This window comes from Urocitellus parryii, chromosome 14 (genome assembly GCF_045843805.1).
Source record: "Urocitellus parryii isolate mUroPar1 chromosome 14, mUroPar1.hap1, whole genome shotgun sequence".
Classification (NCBI taxonomy): Eukaryota; Metazoa; Chordata; class Mammalia; order Rodentia; family Sciuridae; genus Urocitellus; species Urocitellus parryii.
The window spans coordinates 41,464,290-41,481,569 of NC_135544.1; the positions used below are offsets into that span (position 1 = coordinate 41,464,290).

The following is a 17,280-nucleotide window of genomic DNA, read 5'->3' on the forward strand; positions in this document are numbered from 1 at the left end:
AAAATTGTTTCTTATCTGTCTTATTTAAATGTATCCTGGCTTGAAGGCTGGGGTTGTGGCTCAGTGGAAGAACACTTACCTAGCATGTGTGAGGCTCTGGGTTCAATTCTCAGCACCACATTACAAATAAATAAAATAAAGGACCATCAACAACTAAAAAATGTTTAAAAATTAAACCTGGCTTGCAATTTTATATATTTGTCAAATGCTCTGCTAAGAACATTGTTATAGAATGTTATAGACTATCCAGTATAGGTATAAATCTTTGTGTAAGTTATTTTTCTTTAAATACTTCATATTCTAAAATTTTCTTATATTATATGAATTTATTAAGCATAGGTTTTCTTTTAAGTGTGACTACTGGCATTAAATTTGTAGTATTGCCTATGTGGTTATTAACTATACCTATACCTATATAAATGCATGGATATACATAAACATACACACATATACTCATACACACACATTTGTGTGAGAAGGAAACTATTTTTTCCTGCATAGAATCAGAATAGATTTCTAAAATCATTGAAAGGTGTGATTTCTAAAATCATTGAAACGTTATGTAAGGTGTGAGAAATATATTTTTTTGAGTTTGGATAGATTAATACATATAACTATCATAACATGAGTCCATATAGAATGGAAATGGCATGGCAGTTTGTTCTCAGGAAGACCAGCTGTATTTTTTTTTTAAATGTGATACTGAAATATGTGGCCTCATGGCATGCTAGGCAAGTGTCCTGCCCCTCACCTGTATCCCCAACTCCACTTAGCTCCTTTTAATGACCCTTAAACTCATTCTCTCATTGTATAGTGTGTAGGTCCCTAAGAAATAACTCACTCCACACAGAATTTCACAAGAGACTAAGAATAACAGAATTGGCATGATCTCTCCTAGCAGTCAAGCTTCATAAGTCAAATCTTAATCAAAAAGCTCATTGTCAAAAGCTGAAAACACCCAACATCAGTCAAGACATTCTTTCCATGTGGATAAATCTATGTAGGAATTCGAAAGAGAAAGTCATTTGTTTTAAGAGCATTTGAAAGAAGGAATTGTTCAATAGTATGGGGCTAAAATAAGGTGGTATTGCTAGTGGGTTTATAAATATTTTTATGGACTCCAGCCTCTACATTGTTTCTTGCTAGAGGCAACCTTGACACTAAACCTGAGAAGTACTCAAAAATCAGATAAATATTTCTCCCTCTTCTCTGGAACGGGGTTGGGAACTATTCATATCTGTATCTTGGGAATCATCATTTTTATGCATTTGTGCCCTCAGTCACTTTTCTGGCACACACATTTTTGTGGTTATTTTAGTACAATTAGTCAAGTTACAGTATTGTGACTTTGTATATCTGTGTTCTAATTCAATCGTAGGTTGAATCTCTTAATTTGATCATGTGGTTGAATTTCTCACACTTACTAGTTTCCAGGTCAGTGTATGTAATTATATAATTTGAAAACCTTACCCCATCACACTGTGTAACACATCATCAACATAAATTATTTCTGAGTCTCTAACATGCCAACCAAATTGCTAACATTTTTTTGTTTTTGAAATAGTTTACTAAATTATATTAATGATATGTATTCATTATTAAAATGTTAAAGAAGGGCTGGGGATGTGGCTCAAGCGGTAGCATGCTCGCCTGGCATGCGTGCGACCCGGGTTCGATCCTCAGCACCACATACCAACAAAGATGTTGTGTCTGCCGAGAACCAAAAAATAAATATTAAAAATTCTCTCTCTCTCTCTCTCTCCTCTCTCACTCTCTCTTAAAAAATAAATTAAAAAAATGTTTAACACTTTAAAAAAAATGTTAAAGAAAAAAATACACCAATTTTAACACACACTGTTATTTGATATATTTTTCTGTGATGACATATTCATAATGACTTTGAATTAGAATTATGTTATAAACAAAGTTTTGTTTATTTTAACTCACATTATTATGATGACACTTTCTATTGCAATTACATTTTCTTTGAAGATCTGAGTTTAATGGTAGTATTTTATTGTAAACTACCAGTTAAATTTTTTTTCTCCTTTCACCTCCTAAAAAGGAAGAATACTTGTTGGAAAAGATTGATTTAAATTGATTTAGCACATGATAAAATCCTGAGCTAGAGAGTGGGCTGGAAGAGGAAGAAAGAAAGCAAGCTCCTACTCAGGCTGTGGGGGAGTTTGAGCACAGAGGTACCTTGGCAGATGTGGAAAATAGAAGAGGAAAGAGGGTTTGGGTAAGGGTGATGTAGCTCATACTCTTTGAATTCATTTAATATCCTTGAGAGATGTGAATAAATAGTAGAATTTCCTTTGAATTTCTTTACTTTTCTTCAACTTATTGTTCTTAGACCGAATCTCATCTTGGCTTCAATAAGGATTAAATATATAATGCTGTAAGGTTTATTCTCTTGCATAAATTTTTATGTTTCTCTAATTATTTCTTTAAAGTCAGTTTATAAACAGTGGTTGTGATATAGATTTGTCCTCCAGAAAGTTTGGCTAATTTATTTATTTTTTACCAACAATGTATAAAGATACCTATCTTGTGGTGCCTTAAGCTAATGAATGTTTTAAGGTATTTGTTCTTCTAGGTATAAACATTATTCAGACCATATATGAAGGGGGGAAAATTGCTCATAGTGATGGAATTAATGTTTACTAGTTGCTCTTGAATTTTATGATTTGATTTTTTAATATAATTATTTTTTTTTGAGGGACTGGGAGGTGACACTCTCCCCACTGAGCTACATTTCTAACTCTTTTTATCTTTATTTATTTATTTTTTTAATTTTTTATTTTTTTTTAGAATTTTAATATTTATTTTTTAGTTCTCGGCGGACACAACATCTTTGTTGGTATGTGGTGCTGAGGATCAAACCCGGGCCGCACGCATGCCAGGCGAGCGCGCTACCGCTTGAGCCACATCCCCAGCCCATCTTTTTTTATTTTGAGACAAGATCTCATGAAATTGCCCAGGCTAGTTTTGAATTTCGATTCACCTGCCTCAGTAGCTGAATAGCTGGAATTCTAGGAATATATCACTTTGCTTGGCTTTAAAGTAATTTATAAAAAAAAATAAAATTTGTTTTGAGCAGTTTTATTGATGTAGAATTCATATACCATAAACTTTACCCATTTAGAATTTACAATTTATTGGGCTTTCTTTCTTTCTTTCTTTTTTTAATGTATTCACGGATACGTACAACCCTCCTACCCCCAGTCAATTTTAGGTTTTTTTGTTTGTTTGTTTTGTTTTTAATATTTAAGGAATTTCAGCATCTTAGGGGAATTTGGCTCTTTGCTTCTTTCCAAAGGTGGATTTAGTGTAAAATAGTTGTCATTGATATATGCTCAGGAATAAATAAGGTATTTTATAGAAAGTTTCAAATGCTGTAATTGAGAAAGTGAAAAAGTGCCATCTTGAAAAATTTTAATTAAAAATTTAATATAAAAATTCTTTATGTCTTTTTATGTAGGTAAAAGGCCAACTTCAGGACAAAGCTTGGTTTCTGTTATGCCTGCTCAGAAAATCACAAAGCCTGCTGCTAAATATGGAATACCTTTAACATATAAGAAACATGGAGATAAAAAATTACTTGAAAAGAAACCACTTCAAAAATATAAACAGGTATGATCATGTTACAAACTCTGATTAGCAACAAATCAATTTGGTCTTATAGTAGCTCAGTTGAGTTATCTTGATATTCATGGGATTGTTTTTATTAATTATCAAGGAACATTACTGTTCTCCACTGTACTAGTCTTCTAATACTAAGGAGTCTTACAGAAGTCTTGCAGAAACTTTTAATAGATATATTAAGAAACTAGTTCGTGCAGTAAAAATAAAGTGATGTTATAAATGTAATCACTTTTGAATGACTTGAGTTGAACCATTTGGTTTGTACATGAAAGAAGTAAATATCTGTGATATACTTGATAAACATCTGGGGAAATTTTGTAAATGATTACTCACAAATTAAATCATAGAGCTGGAAGGAATATAGTCATACAGTCTACTCTATCATATTTCAGATGAAAACATTTAAGTTACATGCGCAAGAACCCAGTGTCAGTTGTAGAATATTTAATGTTTTTTACATGTCAGTATTGTATGCTGTGATATATGGGACCTGTTTGGGACTATGTATACATACACACACGTATCTGTATATATTTGTAGGAACAAGTTAAACTTCATAGTCAGAATAATCCATCACTTTGGTAAAAATCTGTCACAAAATAATTCTAAATGATTACTGTAAATGAGTCTTCAAATAAGTTATATAAGTCAGGATGGAGTCAGGAGACAAAAATTACACAGTGATTTGAACAGAGAAAATTAAAATATTTATTAACTATTTTTAGGGAAGTAACTTTTAAAGGGATAACTTTTTTCTGTGGTTGCATTACATATTGTTGAAATGAAATAATTTACGTTGGTTGTATTCTTACAAATGTCCTTTTAAAAAAATTCAGGTCCTGGATCCTAAATTCCTTGGAATATGTTCTTCTAAATAGAGTTCAGTAAAATGTGTGTTCAAAGTAAATTTATTTCATGGTTAATTTTTGAGATATATAGTTTTTACAATTGAAATCCATCTTAAGATTTGGAATATACTCATGTATAATATCTGCCCTCCCAGGGAAGAAAACTACTATTGGTGAGGGCCAGAGAATGCCATTATCAATGAGGAATACATACTTTGTTGAACTCTAGAAATAGAGTTATCTTATCTCTAGATGGCCATGTATTAGTCTGAGAGAACTTAGAATTTTGGTGAGCTGAACTAATGATATAATAGAAGGTTCATCACCTTTGAGCAGTATTGTAGTCAAATATATAATTTCTGGGGCTGGGGTTATAGTTCAGCGGTAGAGCGCTTGCCTGGCACATGTGAGGGCACTGGGTTCCATCCTCAGCCACAAAAAAAATAAATGAAAAATAAGTAAAGACATTTTGTCCATCTTAAAAATAGATATATAGGGCTGGGGATGTGGCTCAAGCGGTAGCCCGCTCGCCTGGCATGCGGGCGACCGGGTTCCATCCTCAGCGCCACATACAAACAAGGATGCTATGTCTGCCGAAAACTAAAAAATAAATATAAAAAAAAATCATCTCTCTCTCTCTCCCTCTCTCTTTAAAAAAAAATAGATATATAATTGTTTTTGTCATGTATCTTTTAGAATCATATAATGTTATTTTTCTTAATGTTTCCCTCATTTTCAGTTAATATTTATTTATTATACAAGAACAGCATGCTGTGGAATTTTGAGATTCCATTTCCTAATGTTCTGCATAATTGATGCCATCTATCAAATATTCTGAATAATAGACAAGTGATTCAGATGATAGTTACAAATGTTTGGGCTTCAGGAGAAGTCATTGGTCTCAAGCTTTTTTAGGAAGCTTGACCATTGAAAACTAAATAGTATTAGAACTTGGAATATTGTATAGCTTATGTTAAGAACACTTAAAACTAAATTTCTTTGTACAGTAATGTGAATGTACTTAATTCCACAGTATTGAATCTTAAAAATAGTTAGAATGGTAAGTGTGGTTATATATTTTACCACAATGAAAAAATAGAAAAAAATAAAGGAAAATAAACAGAAAAAAAACCCCAAGAAAACATAACAAATAAATGTATGAAGAAAATTTCAAATATTCTAACAGTTAAAAGAATTAAACAGGGTTGGGGGGAACAGTTACCAAATTTCTAAAGTATTTTAAGTATGATTCTTAAGGTTTTTTTCCTTGATTGTTATAGGATTTGTATTTGTTTAGAAGACTTCTTTTTCCCCCAGCAATTACAAAATATCTTTTAAATTTAGATTTACAAGACTTGCTGGAATTTTTAAATTTTTAGGTTGGAAATGGGGAATTTTTTTTTTTGAAATGGGAAATTTATAAGGAAAACCATAACTACTTAACCAAAAGATGAGTTTTGTTGCAATACTCAGCATTTCATCAAAATATTTGCGTATCAGAAGACTTTCTTTGCTTTAGTTCCTATAATCACAGCTTGTTTTTTAGTTAACAGCTAAAACAAGAGTGGTTATTAAGCCACCAGAGGGAGCTCCATGAATACATTTCAGTACTTTGGTTCTGATTTTTAAGTGTAGATGTTTTATGTTACTATATTTTTTCTTCAGTGTATAAATAGTGTTCTGAAAATACCTACATGATCTCAGAGGAACAGCGTGGCATTTTTATTTTCAGATTACTTTGATGTTTTATATGTAAAAAAAGATGAAAATGTCTACCTTCATGTAACTTACCTAAGATTATATCTTAGGTAAGCCTTTTCTTCTAGTCCCATACTAGTATAAAATCTAGTCATTTATACCAAATTGCTGTATTATTCAAATTCATACTTTTTAATTATTTGGTTAAATATTGTATCTGTGATTCACAAATATACTGGTGCTAAATTGGCTACATGAAGTAACATTTAGAACTTGTCAAAATATATAATGTAGAGCTCTGAGTCCAAAAATTATGACTCAGAAACTCTTAGAAATCATGTATTTTTTATTGTGTTGTTTGTTGATTTGGGTTTTTGTTTTGTTTTGTTTTGTTTTTGTGTGTGTGTGTGTGTGCTTATGCACACGTTCATACCCAGTATATAAACCCAAGGGCACTCTACCACTAAGCTGTATCCTCAGACCATTTTATTTTATTTGTTTAATAACAGAGTCTTGCCAAGTCACCCAGGCAACTTTTAATCCTTTGAACTTTCAATCCTCTTTCATCAGCCTGCTAAGTTATTTATTGGATTACAGTGTATCCAGCAGATATGTATTTTTAAAAAAGAGATTTATTGAGATATATTTCACATACGGTATAATTCACCCACTAACAGTTTGCAGTTAAATAATTTGTGGCATATTCCCAGATTTAGGTAGCCATTTTTCCAATTTTAGCACATACCAATCTCCTCCCAAAAGAAATTCTCCCATTAGCAGTTACTAATGGGAGAAGGACTCCTGCCACAACCCTAGGCAATCACTAATCTGTTTTCTGTCTCTACATATTTGCTTATTCTGATTCTTCCATATAAATGAAATAGTATAATAGGTGGTCTTTTATGCTGGCTTCTCTTAGTCAGCATAGTATTTATAGGTTTATCCATGTTTTAGCATGTGTCACTGTTTTATTTCTTTTTGCCAAATAATATTTATTTGCGTGGAATACTTATACTATATATTTTCTTTCTACAGAAGATGATTATGTAAGAGTTTTTGGAGTTTATAGAATAAATATATATATCTACTTTGTGTACAACAAGGGACTTGAAAAATTGTGTTCTATATATGTACTATGAATTGAAATGCATTCTACTATCATATATAACAAATTAGAATAAGTAAATAAATTTAAAATAAAAAATAAAAAGAAAAGAAATAAACCTATATAACATATAATATTTCAAAGCATTTGCTGACACTTAAGTGTTTTAAGGTAATGAGTACAGTGTGCAGTGCCGCAGTTGTGGCCAGTGATGCTATATAATTATTTGTGTTTACCTAAATCTGAAATTTAACAAAATCAAGATAATCAGTTATATATTGTTTTTTAAAGACAACCAAATTGTTTTTGAGTATTCATATCAACAAAGGAGGAAAATCAGAAAACCGTGGAAGTTGAAAACCATGATTATTATTGGAACCTAATAGCATTTCTAACAATGAAAATCAACTTTAGTGCTCTGATTATGGCATTGTTTTATATATATATAAGTGTGTGTGTGTGTGTGTGTGTGTGTGTGTGTGTGTATGTTTAACAAAGTTCCTGGGTAACACTTGTCACCATTTTACTACCCCCCCTACCTTTGATGCTGAGGTTTGAACACAGGGTTTCACATATTCTAGGCCAGCACACTACCACTGATCTATACCCCTACTCCCCGTATCCACTAATTTAAATTCTTTATACATAGAACATGCCTGAAAATGTTAACTGAGTCTTTAAAATATTATGAAGAGCATTATCTACAATTTTTATTTCTTGTGTTTCAAAAATAGTGTCTCCAGAGGTCTCTCATAACTATTTTTAAACTGGGGGTTTCTATCCACTAATTGTGACAAAATCATTTTAGTGAATAAAGTGTAGTGACTTTTTATGAAACTTTGGACATGTGTATACATGTGCATACACTTCTTCTCTAGGTTCAGGTGGGAACATATTTCTTACTGTGGGTTGCTTTTAGAAAAAGTTTGAAAGCCACTATTCTTTAAATCTTTGAGCACGCGTTTAATCAATTCTAGTGTCTCTTTCTGGGTTAAGTGGTAAGGTACATGGTTAGCTTAAATGGAAGTTGAATTGAAATAACTAGTCAAAATTGGAGGTTAGGAGTTAGGGACTAGTAATACAGTGAGCATGTGTGATATGATGGTTCTGGCGACTCACTGCTTGGATTATTTTGTCAGGAAGTCATGAGAGTGGAATCAAGTTTTAAACTTAGTACTATTTATCACATTTTAGCTTTGAGGCAAAATATTGTAACAGTAAAATAGATTGGTTTATGGTGGTCATTTAGTAAAAATGCCAAAGCATATTAGAATCATTCTCTTTTTATAAGTTTATGAACCAACTAGATGGTTTTATATATTTTATTATTTTCTTATAAATAAATAATACTGGACTCATTAAATAATATATTCATTTGAAGCCAAATAATTTCATTTCATAAAAGGGAAATACAGTCAACCCTTGGTATATCTTCTGAGGATTGGTTTCAAGAGTCCCTGCAAATACCCAAATCCACACATGTTTAAGTCCTTCTTGAATGTAAAATGACATAGTGTTAGTTTATAACATCTATACATTCTTCCATATATTTTTAATTATTTCTATATTACTTATAATACCTAATACAATGCAAGTGCTGATGTAAATAGTTGTATACTGTATTGTTTAGGGAATAATAACAAGAAAAAACAGTCTGGACATGTTCAGTATAAATACATTGAAAAAAATATTTTGGATCTATAAATGTGCAGATATGGAACCCACAAATGTAGAAGATGCACTATGTACCATTTACATTATCTATCATGCTTTCCTTTTGAACAGAAACTTTAAATATCTTTTTGAATTTTTTTCACTACGAGTGAACTTTTGTGCCTTTGTAGGATTTTGTTTAGTTTTTTCATAGAAGGAATTGCAGGGTGCTTTACCACTGAGTCACGTCCCCATTCTACCACGCGGCCTGCGCAATGGTTTCATTAATGAGGTTCTAGGCATAAAGTTAGTTAGAAGAGATCGAAATAAAACACACAGACTCAGTTACCTTATTTATATTGCTAGGTCCGAGACGGCTCACCTCTCTGGTTCCCACCTCTAACCGCCCAGCAGGGCAGCAAGGATTACTCAGGGCTAGCAGGAGAGAGAGAGAGTGAACACGCCGGGGAGTAGCCTTTTATTGGGGAACAAGAGATTCAGGGGAGAATTCCATCCAATGAAGGTTGAAGGGGGGGGGCTGCACTCCAAGGTCAGGGTCAGTGATTGGGTCCCCGGGGTCAGTGGTCAGGCACACCCCCACACGGATGGGCTCTCTCATCAGGAAAGGGCCAGGAAAGCTTCGACAGAGCCAAAGTGCCTCAGGCCCTTAACGGGAGTCACCCAATCACGTGTTAAAATGGCTTCCCACAGTCCCCAGCCCTTTTTATTTTTTATTTTGAGACCAGGTCTCGCTAACTTGCTTAGAGCCTCACTAAGTTGCTGAGGCTGGCTTCAAATTTGTGATCCTAAGGCAGGAGGCTGCCTTAGCCTCCCATGCTGCCAGGATTACAGGTATACGTCACCACACCTGGCTCTAGTTATTCTTTATATATTGTGAGCAATATAATTTAACAGCTATAGTTTCAAAATTAACCTTATTAATTTTTTTAAAGAGAGAAAATTTTTTAATATTTATTTTTTAGTTTTCAGTGGACACAACATCTTTGTTTTATTTTTATGTGGTGCTGAGGATCGAATCTAGTGCCCCACACATGCCAGGCGAGCGTGCTACCACTTGAGCTACATCCCCAGCCCAACCTTATTAATTTTTAATGTATAGGTGTCATTTTTATTTTGTAAGGGTCTGAATTGCTTTTCAGATTTTTAGTGCCTACCTATGTTGGTCATTCTACAAAATTTAGAAAACTCAAACAATGAATAGTGTTTAAAATTACTTTTTCATAACATTGACATTTGCTAAAATGTAGCTGCTATTGAAACAGAGTTGTTACTGCATGATTTAATCAAATGCTGAATTGTTTGAATAATAATATAAATGACCATGAAGAATTTTTTATACAAAGTAATTTTTTAAAGTAGCATCTGGGTGCTGGGGTCAAGTGCAATAGTAGAGAACTTGCCTAGCATGTGTTTAAACACTGTGTTCAATTCTCAGCACCACATATAAAAATAAATATTTATTTAAAACTAAAAATATACATATGAATAGCATAAAAATATATATGAATAGCATCTGCTTTCCTTTGTACTGAAACCCAACACAGACAAAAAAATATATACAGTATTCTTCTAGAATATCATTTATTCTATAGCTGAGAAATGTGAGATGGACGTATATAACTTAAATTTTTTTATAAATAATTTTTATCTTATTTGGTATGTAGAAAATTATATTTTAAATTTTTGGAAAAATGGATTATGCATTAATCTAATCTAATGCATTAATCTAATGACTTAACCTTGATCACAAAATTGGGTAGTTAACAGAATAAAAAGAAAAGAAAATCATAAGTCTGTTATACTTCTGAGCACGCATTAAAAAATCCTAAAAAAGAATTAAAAATCACAACTAAAATCAAGCAAATTATCCAGAGAATAATGATTATAAAGTAGGACTCATTTCAGAAATACAAGAATGGATCAATAGTAGAAAACTTGATTATTAGAATTTTACTGCATTAGCAAATTAGAGGAGAAAACTTTATAAAAATCACCTCAGTACAATCTAAAAATTTAGTAAATTTAACACTAATCTTTGTTTTTAAAAATTCTTCGATTCAAAAGGTAGAAGACAAAGCTCTTAAGCTAATACAGTGTTACAAACACACGCACACAGCTATCTACCAAAGGCATTATACATAATGATGAAAAATTGGAAACATTAAAGTCAGGAATAAGTCATGGGTGTTTATTATCACTGGCATCATTAAATGTTTTGCCAGGTCCTAGTCAAGGAAATTAAAAGGAAAAATTGGAAACATAAACATTGGAAAAGAAGAGAAAACATACATTATTTACTGATAATATGATTGCCATCTAGATACTCTAATGAAACAGCAGACAACTATATTAATGAATTCAATAAAGTAGTTGGGTAGAAGATCAACATTTAAAAATGAATAATTGGCTAGAAAATGAAGTGGAAATAAATAGTAACCCCCATTTCAAAGTTCAGAATAGATCTTACAAGAAAGGTACAAGATAATTGTGAAAGAAAAGAATCTATATTAATAAACTGTATGTCAATGAAGAAAATGAATGTGGATTCAAAACAAATCTTAAAAACAATATTGATCAAAAGAAGAAAAAGCTGAAATAATATGTATTATATGAATCCATTTTTATAAAACAAACTAGTTTTTTTAGTCAGGCTTAAAATAATACCAGAAACCAAGAGAATGGTAATAACAGAAGTCATAGTGGCAGCTACCTCAGTAGGAAAGGTAGGGGGTTTGGAAGGGTACTTGGAGGACTTCAGTTTTGTCAGTATTCTGTTTCTTATCTTGGGTGATGATTACATGGGTATTTCCTTTGTATTAATTAAATCTCTGTCTTTTATCTGCTTTTCTATGGGTGGTTTTATATCACAGTGTAAAAAAAAAGGAATGAAAAAGAGAAGATGGATAAGTGAACAGAACAGAAAATTCCAGAAACTAATATGTATTTGTGGTGATTCTGTGTGTGTGTGTTTATCATATGATAAAATAGGCCTTTCAAACTAGTGGGGAAAGAGATTTCTCTATAAGTTGTTGAGATTATTGGATTTTTGAAGGAAAAAAAAGATTTCTATTCATTTCATTATCAGAAATGTATTTCAGATAAAGATCTAAATGTAAAATGGAAACTTAAAATTAAAAATGTTTTCCTTTCCAAGATAGAATAAGGCAGAATACCATAAAGAGAAAGATTGGTAGATTTAACTGTATTTAAGTTATTAACTTCTGTGCAGTAAAATAATAGACAGGCATTAAAGTAAAGAAGTGGGAAAAGTATTTTAAAATACCTATAATAGGCCATCTTACTTTTCATAATATAGAAAGAGCTCCTAAAGTTGTATAACCCCCAAATTAGGTGATAATTCATTCATAAAAGAAGAAATAAACATATCTGATATACTGGAAAGTATTCTTAGCCTTTTTTTTATATTTATTTTTTTTTGTAGTTGTACACAATAACTTTTATTTATTTATTTTTATGTAGTGCTGAGGATCGAACCCAAGACCTTGCATGTGCGAGGCGAGTGCTCTATTGTGGAGCCATAACCCCAGCCCCAGCCTTTTCTCTTTTTTTTGTAAATTTTTTTTACTTACATATGACAGCAGAATGCATTACAATTCTTATTACATATATAGAGCACAAAAATGATGGTGGAATGTGATGAATCATTACTATCTAAAGTACATGTATGAAGACACAAATTGGTGTGAATATACTATGTATACAACCAGAGATATTCTTAGCCTTTTCAAGGAGCAGAATTTCAAGATAGTCTGAAAATTCAGTATTTGTGAGAATGTGGAGAAATGGGTGGAAGTATAATTGGAAAAGACTTTTTGGGAGGGCGTTTTTTTTTTTTTTTTTTTCAACATTGAAATGTTTTTTATGCTGTGTTTCCATTTCTTAAAACATGCCCTCTAAAAGACTCAACATGTAGCTGTATGTACAAAGTAGTTCCTTTTTGCATATAAAGAGGGAAAATTTTAGAAACAGCCCAGTGGCTGTTGTTTAGAGGAATGGTTAAATTAATTAGAGCTCCATGTAGAATACTGTCATTGTTAGTTTGCTTAACATGATGTAGAACTGTCAAGGCACATTGTTTAGATTTTTTTTTTTTTACAATCTAATAGCACATTTTTATTACACATGTAAAATTATAAAAGCTAAAATTCTGTATATGTATATAGGTACATATATATTTAAGTTCATAAGAAATGAAAGGATACTCATGAAAATATTAACAATTACTTCTGGAATGGCGAATTAAGTAGACTATAAATTTTTATTCTTTTTTTTAAATTTTTTTTTTTTTTTAGAGAGAGAGAGAGAGAGAGAGAATTTTAATATTCATTCTCTAGTTTTCGGCGGACACAACATCTTTGTTTGTATGTGGTGCTGAGGATCGAACCCAGGCCGCACGCATGCCGGGGGAGCGCGCTACCGCTTGAGCCACATCCCCAGCCCTTTTATTCTTATTTGAATTTTATTAATGAACATACTACTGTGTAATTTTCAAAGAAAACTTTATCTCCTTATTGTTGGACTTTTAAAATAATATTTTATCATAACGTTAGAAAACTTACAATTAATATCCATACATGAGGACAAAACTAGTTGATAAATGGGGAAGAACACTTTTACATAGTTTCTTTAAATCTAGCATTTCTAGCAGAAAACATTTCAAATACAAACAGTAGTGTTTCTTTTTTATAAAGATAATTTTCAAAAAAGTTATGTCAGTATTGACATTACCTATTTCTTATTTTAAATTTCCATAAGTTGGGAATTTTTAAATGGGTGTCTTAAAGTCTTTATCTAATTTGTAGTTTTACTTTTTGTCCAGGCCCATCAAACTCCAGTGAAGAAAGTGAATCCTGGAGAAGAAAGGAGGAAAATGTTTGAGGTATAAAGACATCTGTCTGCTTATTTTAAAGCTTTGCAAAAGTAATTACTAAAAACAGAAACAAAATCTTACAATATAAAACCTCCAAACCTTTCCTCCTTATTCTTTCAAACAAAAAAGCATTTTTTCCTAATTTCCTTGGGCTTACATCTGCCGTTGGCATACTGACTTTCCTGAAGAAAATAGAAAAGTAGGAATTATTATCAGTAAAAATTATTATTATTATTATTTTAATTTAAGGAACAAGCAAGAAAGAGAAGATTGGACTTTATTGAAAAAGAGAAGAAGCAAAAGGATCAGGTAGGAACCTTTTTTCCTTATTTTTCTTCTTTTGCCAACTTGTAGGTGAGAATACTTTTGAGTTCTAAGAAGTATGTCTTTAAATTGTTACAGATTAGTTTAATGAAGGCTGAACAAATGAAAAGACAAGAAAAGGAAAGGGTAAGGGGATAATTCATTTTTTTCGTGGTACATTTCTTCCTCTCCCCCACATATATTTTTAAAGAAATGCACTGAGCATGTACATATATGTAATAACAAATCCTACCATCATGTATAATTACAATGTACCAATAAAAATATGAGAAAAATGCACTGATTTTAATTTTATTGCTAAATATATTTCAGGTATTTATGTTAAATACTTGAAATGGTGTTTTGTTTGTTTGTTTTTTTCCCCAAAAGTTGGAGAGAATAAATAGGGCCAGGGAACAAGGATGGAAAAATGTGCTAAGTGCTGGTGGAAGCAGTGAAGTAAAGGTAGGTATTTAATACCAACATAGTTATACTACTGTTATTATTTTTTCCAGTTTCATCTTTCTCTTTAAAATATATATTATTGGTTGCTCTTTTTTTTTCTGCACAGTTAATTTATCTAGAGGTCTCCAACATTTAATATTATTTCTTAGCTCTCCTGCATTTATTTGATATGAAACTGATGCTAACTAATATGCGACACTAAAAATTGCTTTTAGAAGTTTCATTTGAAGACTGTGATACTCTGTTCCTGTCAGAGGAATCACAAATACAAATCAAATGCAAAATGAAAGTTTGTCATTGATTTTTATGTATGTTAAGTTCTTGGAAGACTCTTCTTAAAAGTGGCCCCTGCCAGTTTCCAAATTCATCTCCATCTGTAATCTCTTCCATTTACTTAATGCTATATTATGTGAAGCTTCTTTGTATGCGTCTGCTGAATCTCTTTGTCTTTGCCCTTGTGTTTCTCTCTCCCTCTGCCCCTCCCCCCTTTCTCTCTTTGAGATAGGGCCTCACTAAGTTGTTTAGGCTGGCCTTGAACTTGTGATCCTCCTGCTTCAGCCTGTCTTGTTGCTAGGATTAAAGGTGTGTACCACCATGCCCAGCTTGTGTTTCTCTTTACTAGATGACATCCTCCTTTCTTCCTCAAGTTCATCCCTGCCCTATTTATTACTTAGGCAACCAGAAACTTGGTTTGTTCAAACATTTCCTTTGGGTAAATACAGACCGTATAACATTGGGCAAGCTACTTAACTTTTCTGAGCTTCAGTTTCTTAGCTATCTCCCACCCTTTACCCCTACCCCCAGAGCTTGGCTAGCAAGGGCTCAGACAATAATTTACTCCTCCTCTCTTTGTTCTGTCAGTCTGAGCCTTGTACTTCCTCTTTTGCTCACAGAACATCCCATCTCATCTATCTATGTATCTGTGATAGTCCAAACTCTAAGATGATTGCCAGGATGCCAAACCCATAGTGTATATACCTTGTAGTCCCTCTCTTTGAATTATGAGTGTAATCTGTAGCAGCTCCTTTGATTAGCAGGAAATGTTTGTGGAATAGTTGACCCCATTATTCTATTAATGTGTAAGACTCCCTAACAGCAGACCAGGAAGGAGAAGTCTGGAGAGATACTTTTGTTAGCTTAGACGGGAGCAAATATTGATATGGCAAGAAAGTATAGGTGGCCTCTAAATGCTGTATGTGGTCTCTGACTGATAACTACGTAGAAAATGATATCCTTAGTCATAGGGCCACAAAGAAATGAATCTGAAAAGAACCAGTAAGCTTGGAAAAGATCTGAGTCTCAAATGGAAATTATAACTCTGGCTGACATTTTGATTTCTGCCTGGTGAGATTCTGAGCTGGTTACCCAGCTAAATGTATCTGTACTCCTGTGCCAGGGAAAATGTGAGATAATAAATGAATATTGTTTGAGCTGGTAAGTTTGTTGTTACACAGCAATAGAAAGTGAATGCACTATTATTCCTCTGTATTATTTTAATTTCTATCATTGAATCAACATGTCTTTAAACTGTAAAGTCACCTGAACCATGCCCATTAACCTTGATATTTAGGTATACAGTAGATATTTGTCAAGTTGAATTGACTAGCGTTCTTGTTTCTTTCCCCCCAAAGTTCTGATTTTTAAAAAAAATATATTTTTAGTTGTAGATGGGCACAATACCTTTATTTTATTTATTTATTTTTATGTGATGCTGAGGATCGAACCCAGTGCCTTATACATACAAGGCAAGCACTCTGCTACTGAGCTACAACCCCAGCCCAAAAGTTATGATTTAAATAAAAGTTTGTTTGTTTTATCCACACATATGGTACTGAATTAGTCTGTTGAGATGCAGTTTTTCATATAACATAACGAAATTTCAGTAATAGTCATCTGTTCCAGTTCTGTTTTTTTTTTAGAATTTTAATATTTATTTTTTAGTTTTCGGTGGACCCAACATCTTTGTTTGTATGTGGTGCTGAGGATCGAACCCGGGCCGCACGCATCACACGCATGCCAGGCGAGCGCGCTACCGCTTGAGCCACATCCTCAACCCCTCCAGTTCTGTTTTAATGTAGATTTATATAGTGTTTTTAGTAAGTTCAGTGTTGCCTAATTAAATAGAATTTACTGCTTTGAATGATAGGAAATGATTCGTACAAAATTTGGGTTATTCTAAAATCAGTTCATCCTTTGTCTTACCTAATTGGGAAGTGAAAACTATAGTTAAGGACTTTGTGTCATGTCCATGATAAATGGTGTGATGTTTGTGATTTTTCTCCTCCTCATATATCTCTTTTGTAATTAAGTGTTTTTTCCTCTGTTTTGTCTAAAGCTATATTTAATCCTAAAAGTTCAGATTTATCAATCTTGTTTAGTTTTTCAAAAGACATTTTGTGTATAATAGATTTTTGCTTCACTTAATATACTTCTATAATGCTGTCGTTGATAATAAAGCAGTTTATTTTCCATGATTTAAACAAATTCTGTTAGTTTATGTACTTATTCCTTAGTTTGAAATATTTTTCTTGTTAAGCTGTTTGATTTCTACATGATTGCTAGAACCTAGAGGCTCAGTATAATGAGAATCAAATTAAGGAATTCCTCAAATAAAGATAAAATTAAAAGTAAACATTAAGGGAAATATT

At 32.3% G+C, this 17,280-nt stretch overlaps 1 protein-coding gene across 7 annotated transcripts in view; it reads left to right on the forward strand.

Annotated features, from left to right (window-relative positions):
- Nek1 (NIMA related kinase 1) overlaps positions 1 to 17,280 on the forward strand; it is a 163,381-nt gene that overhangs the window by 29,774 nt on the left and 116,327 nt on the right. For all 7 annotated transcript variants that reach the window (XM_026389744.2, XM_077792549.1, XM_026389747.2 and 4 more), the window contains 5 exons: positions 3,485 to 3,636; positions 13,814 to 13,873; positions 14,114 to 14,173; positions 14,267 to 14,314; positions 14,558 to 14,632. In XM_026389744.2, the coding sequence (XP_026245529.2) occupies positions 3,485 to 3,636; positions 13,814 to 13,873; positions 14,114 to 14,173; positions 14,267 to 14,314; positions 14,558 to 14,632 (395 nt within the window). The remainder of the gene's footprint in view (positions 1 to 3,484; positions 3,637 to 13,813; positions 13,874 to 14,113; positions 14,174 to 14,266; positions 14,315 to 14,557; positions 14,633 to 17,280) is intronic.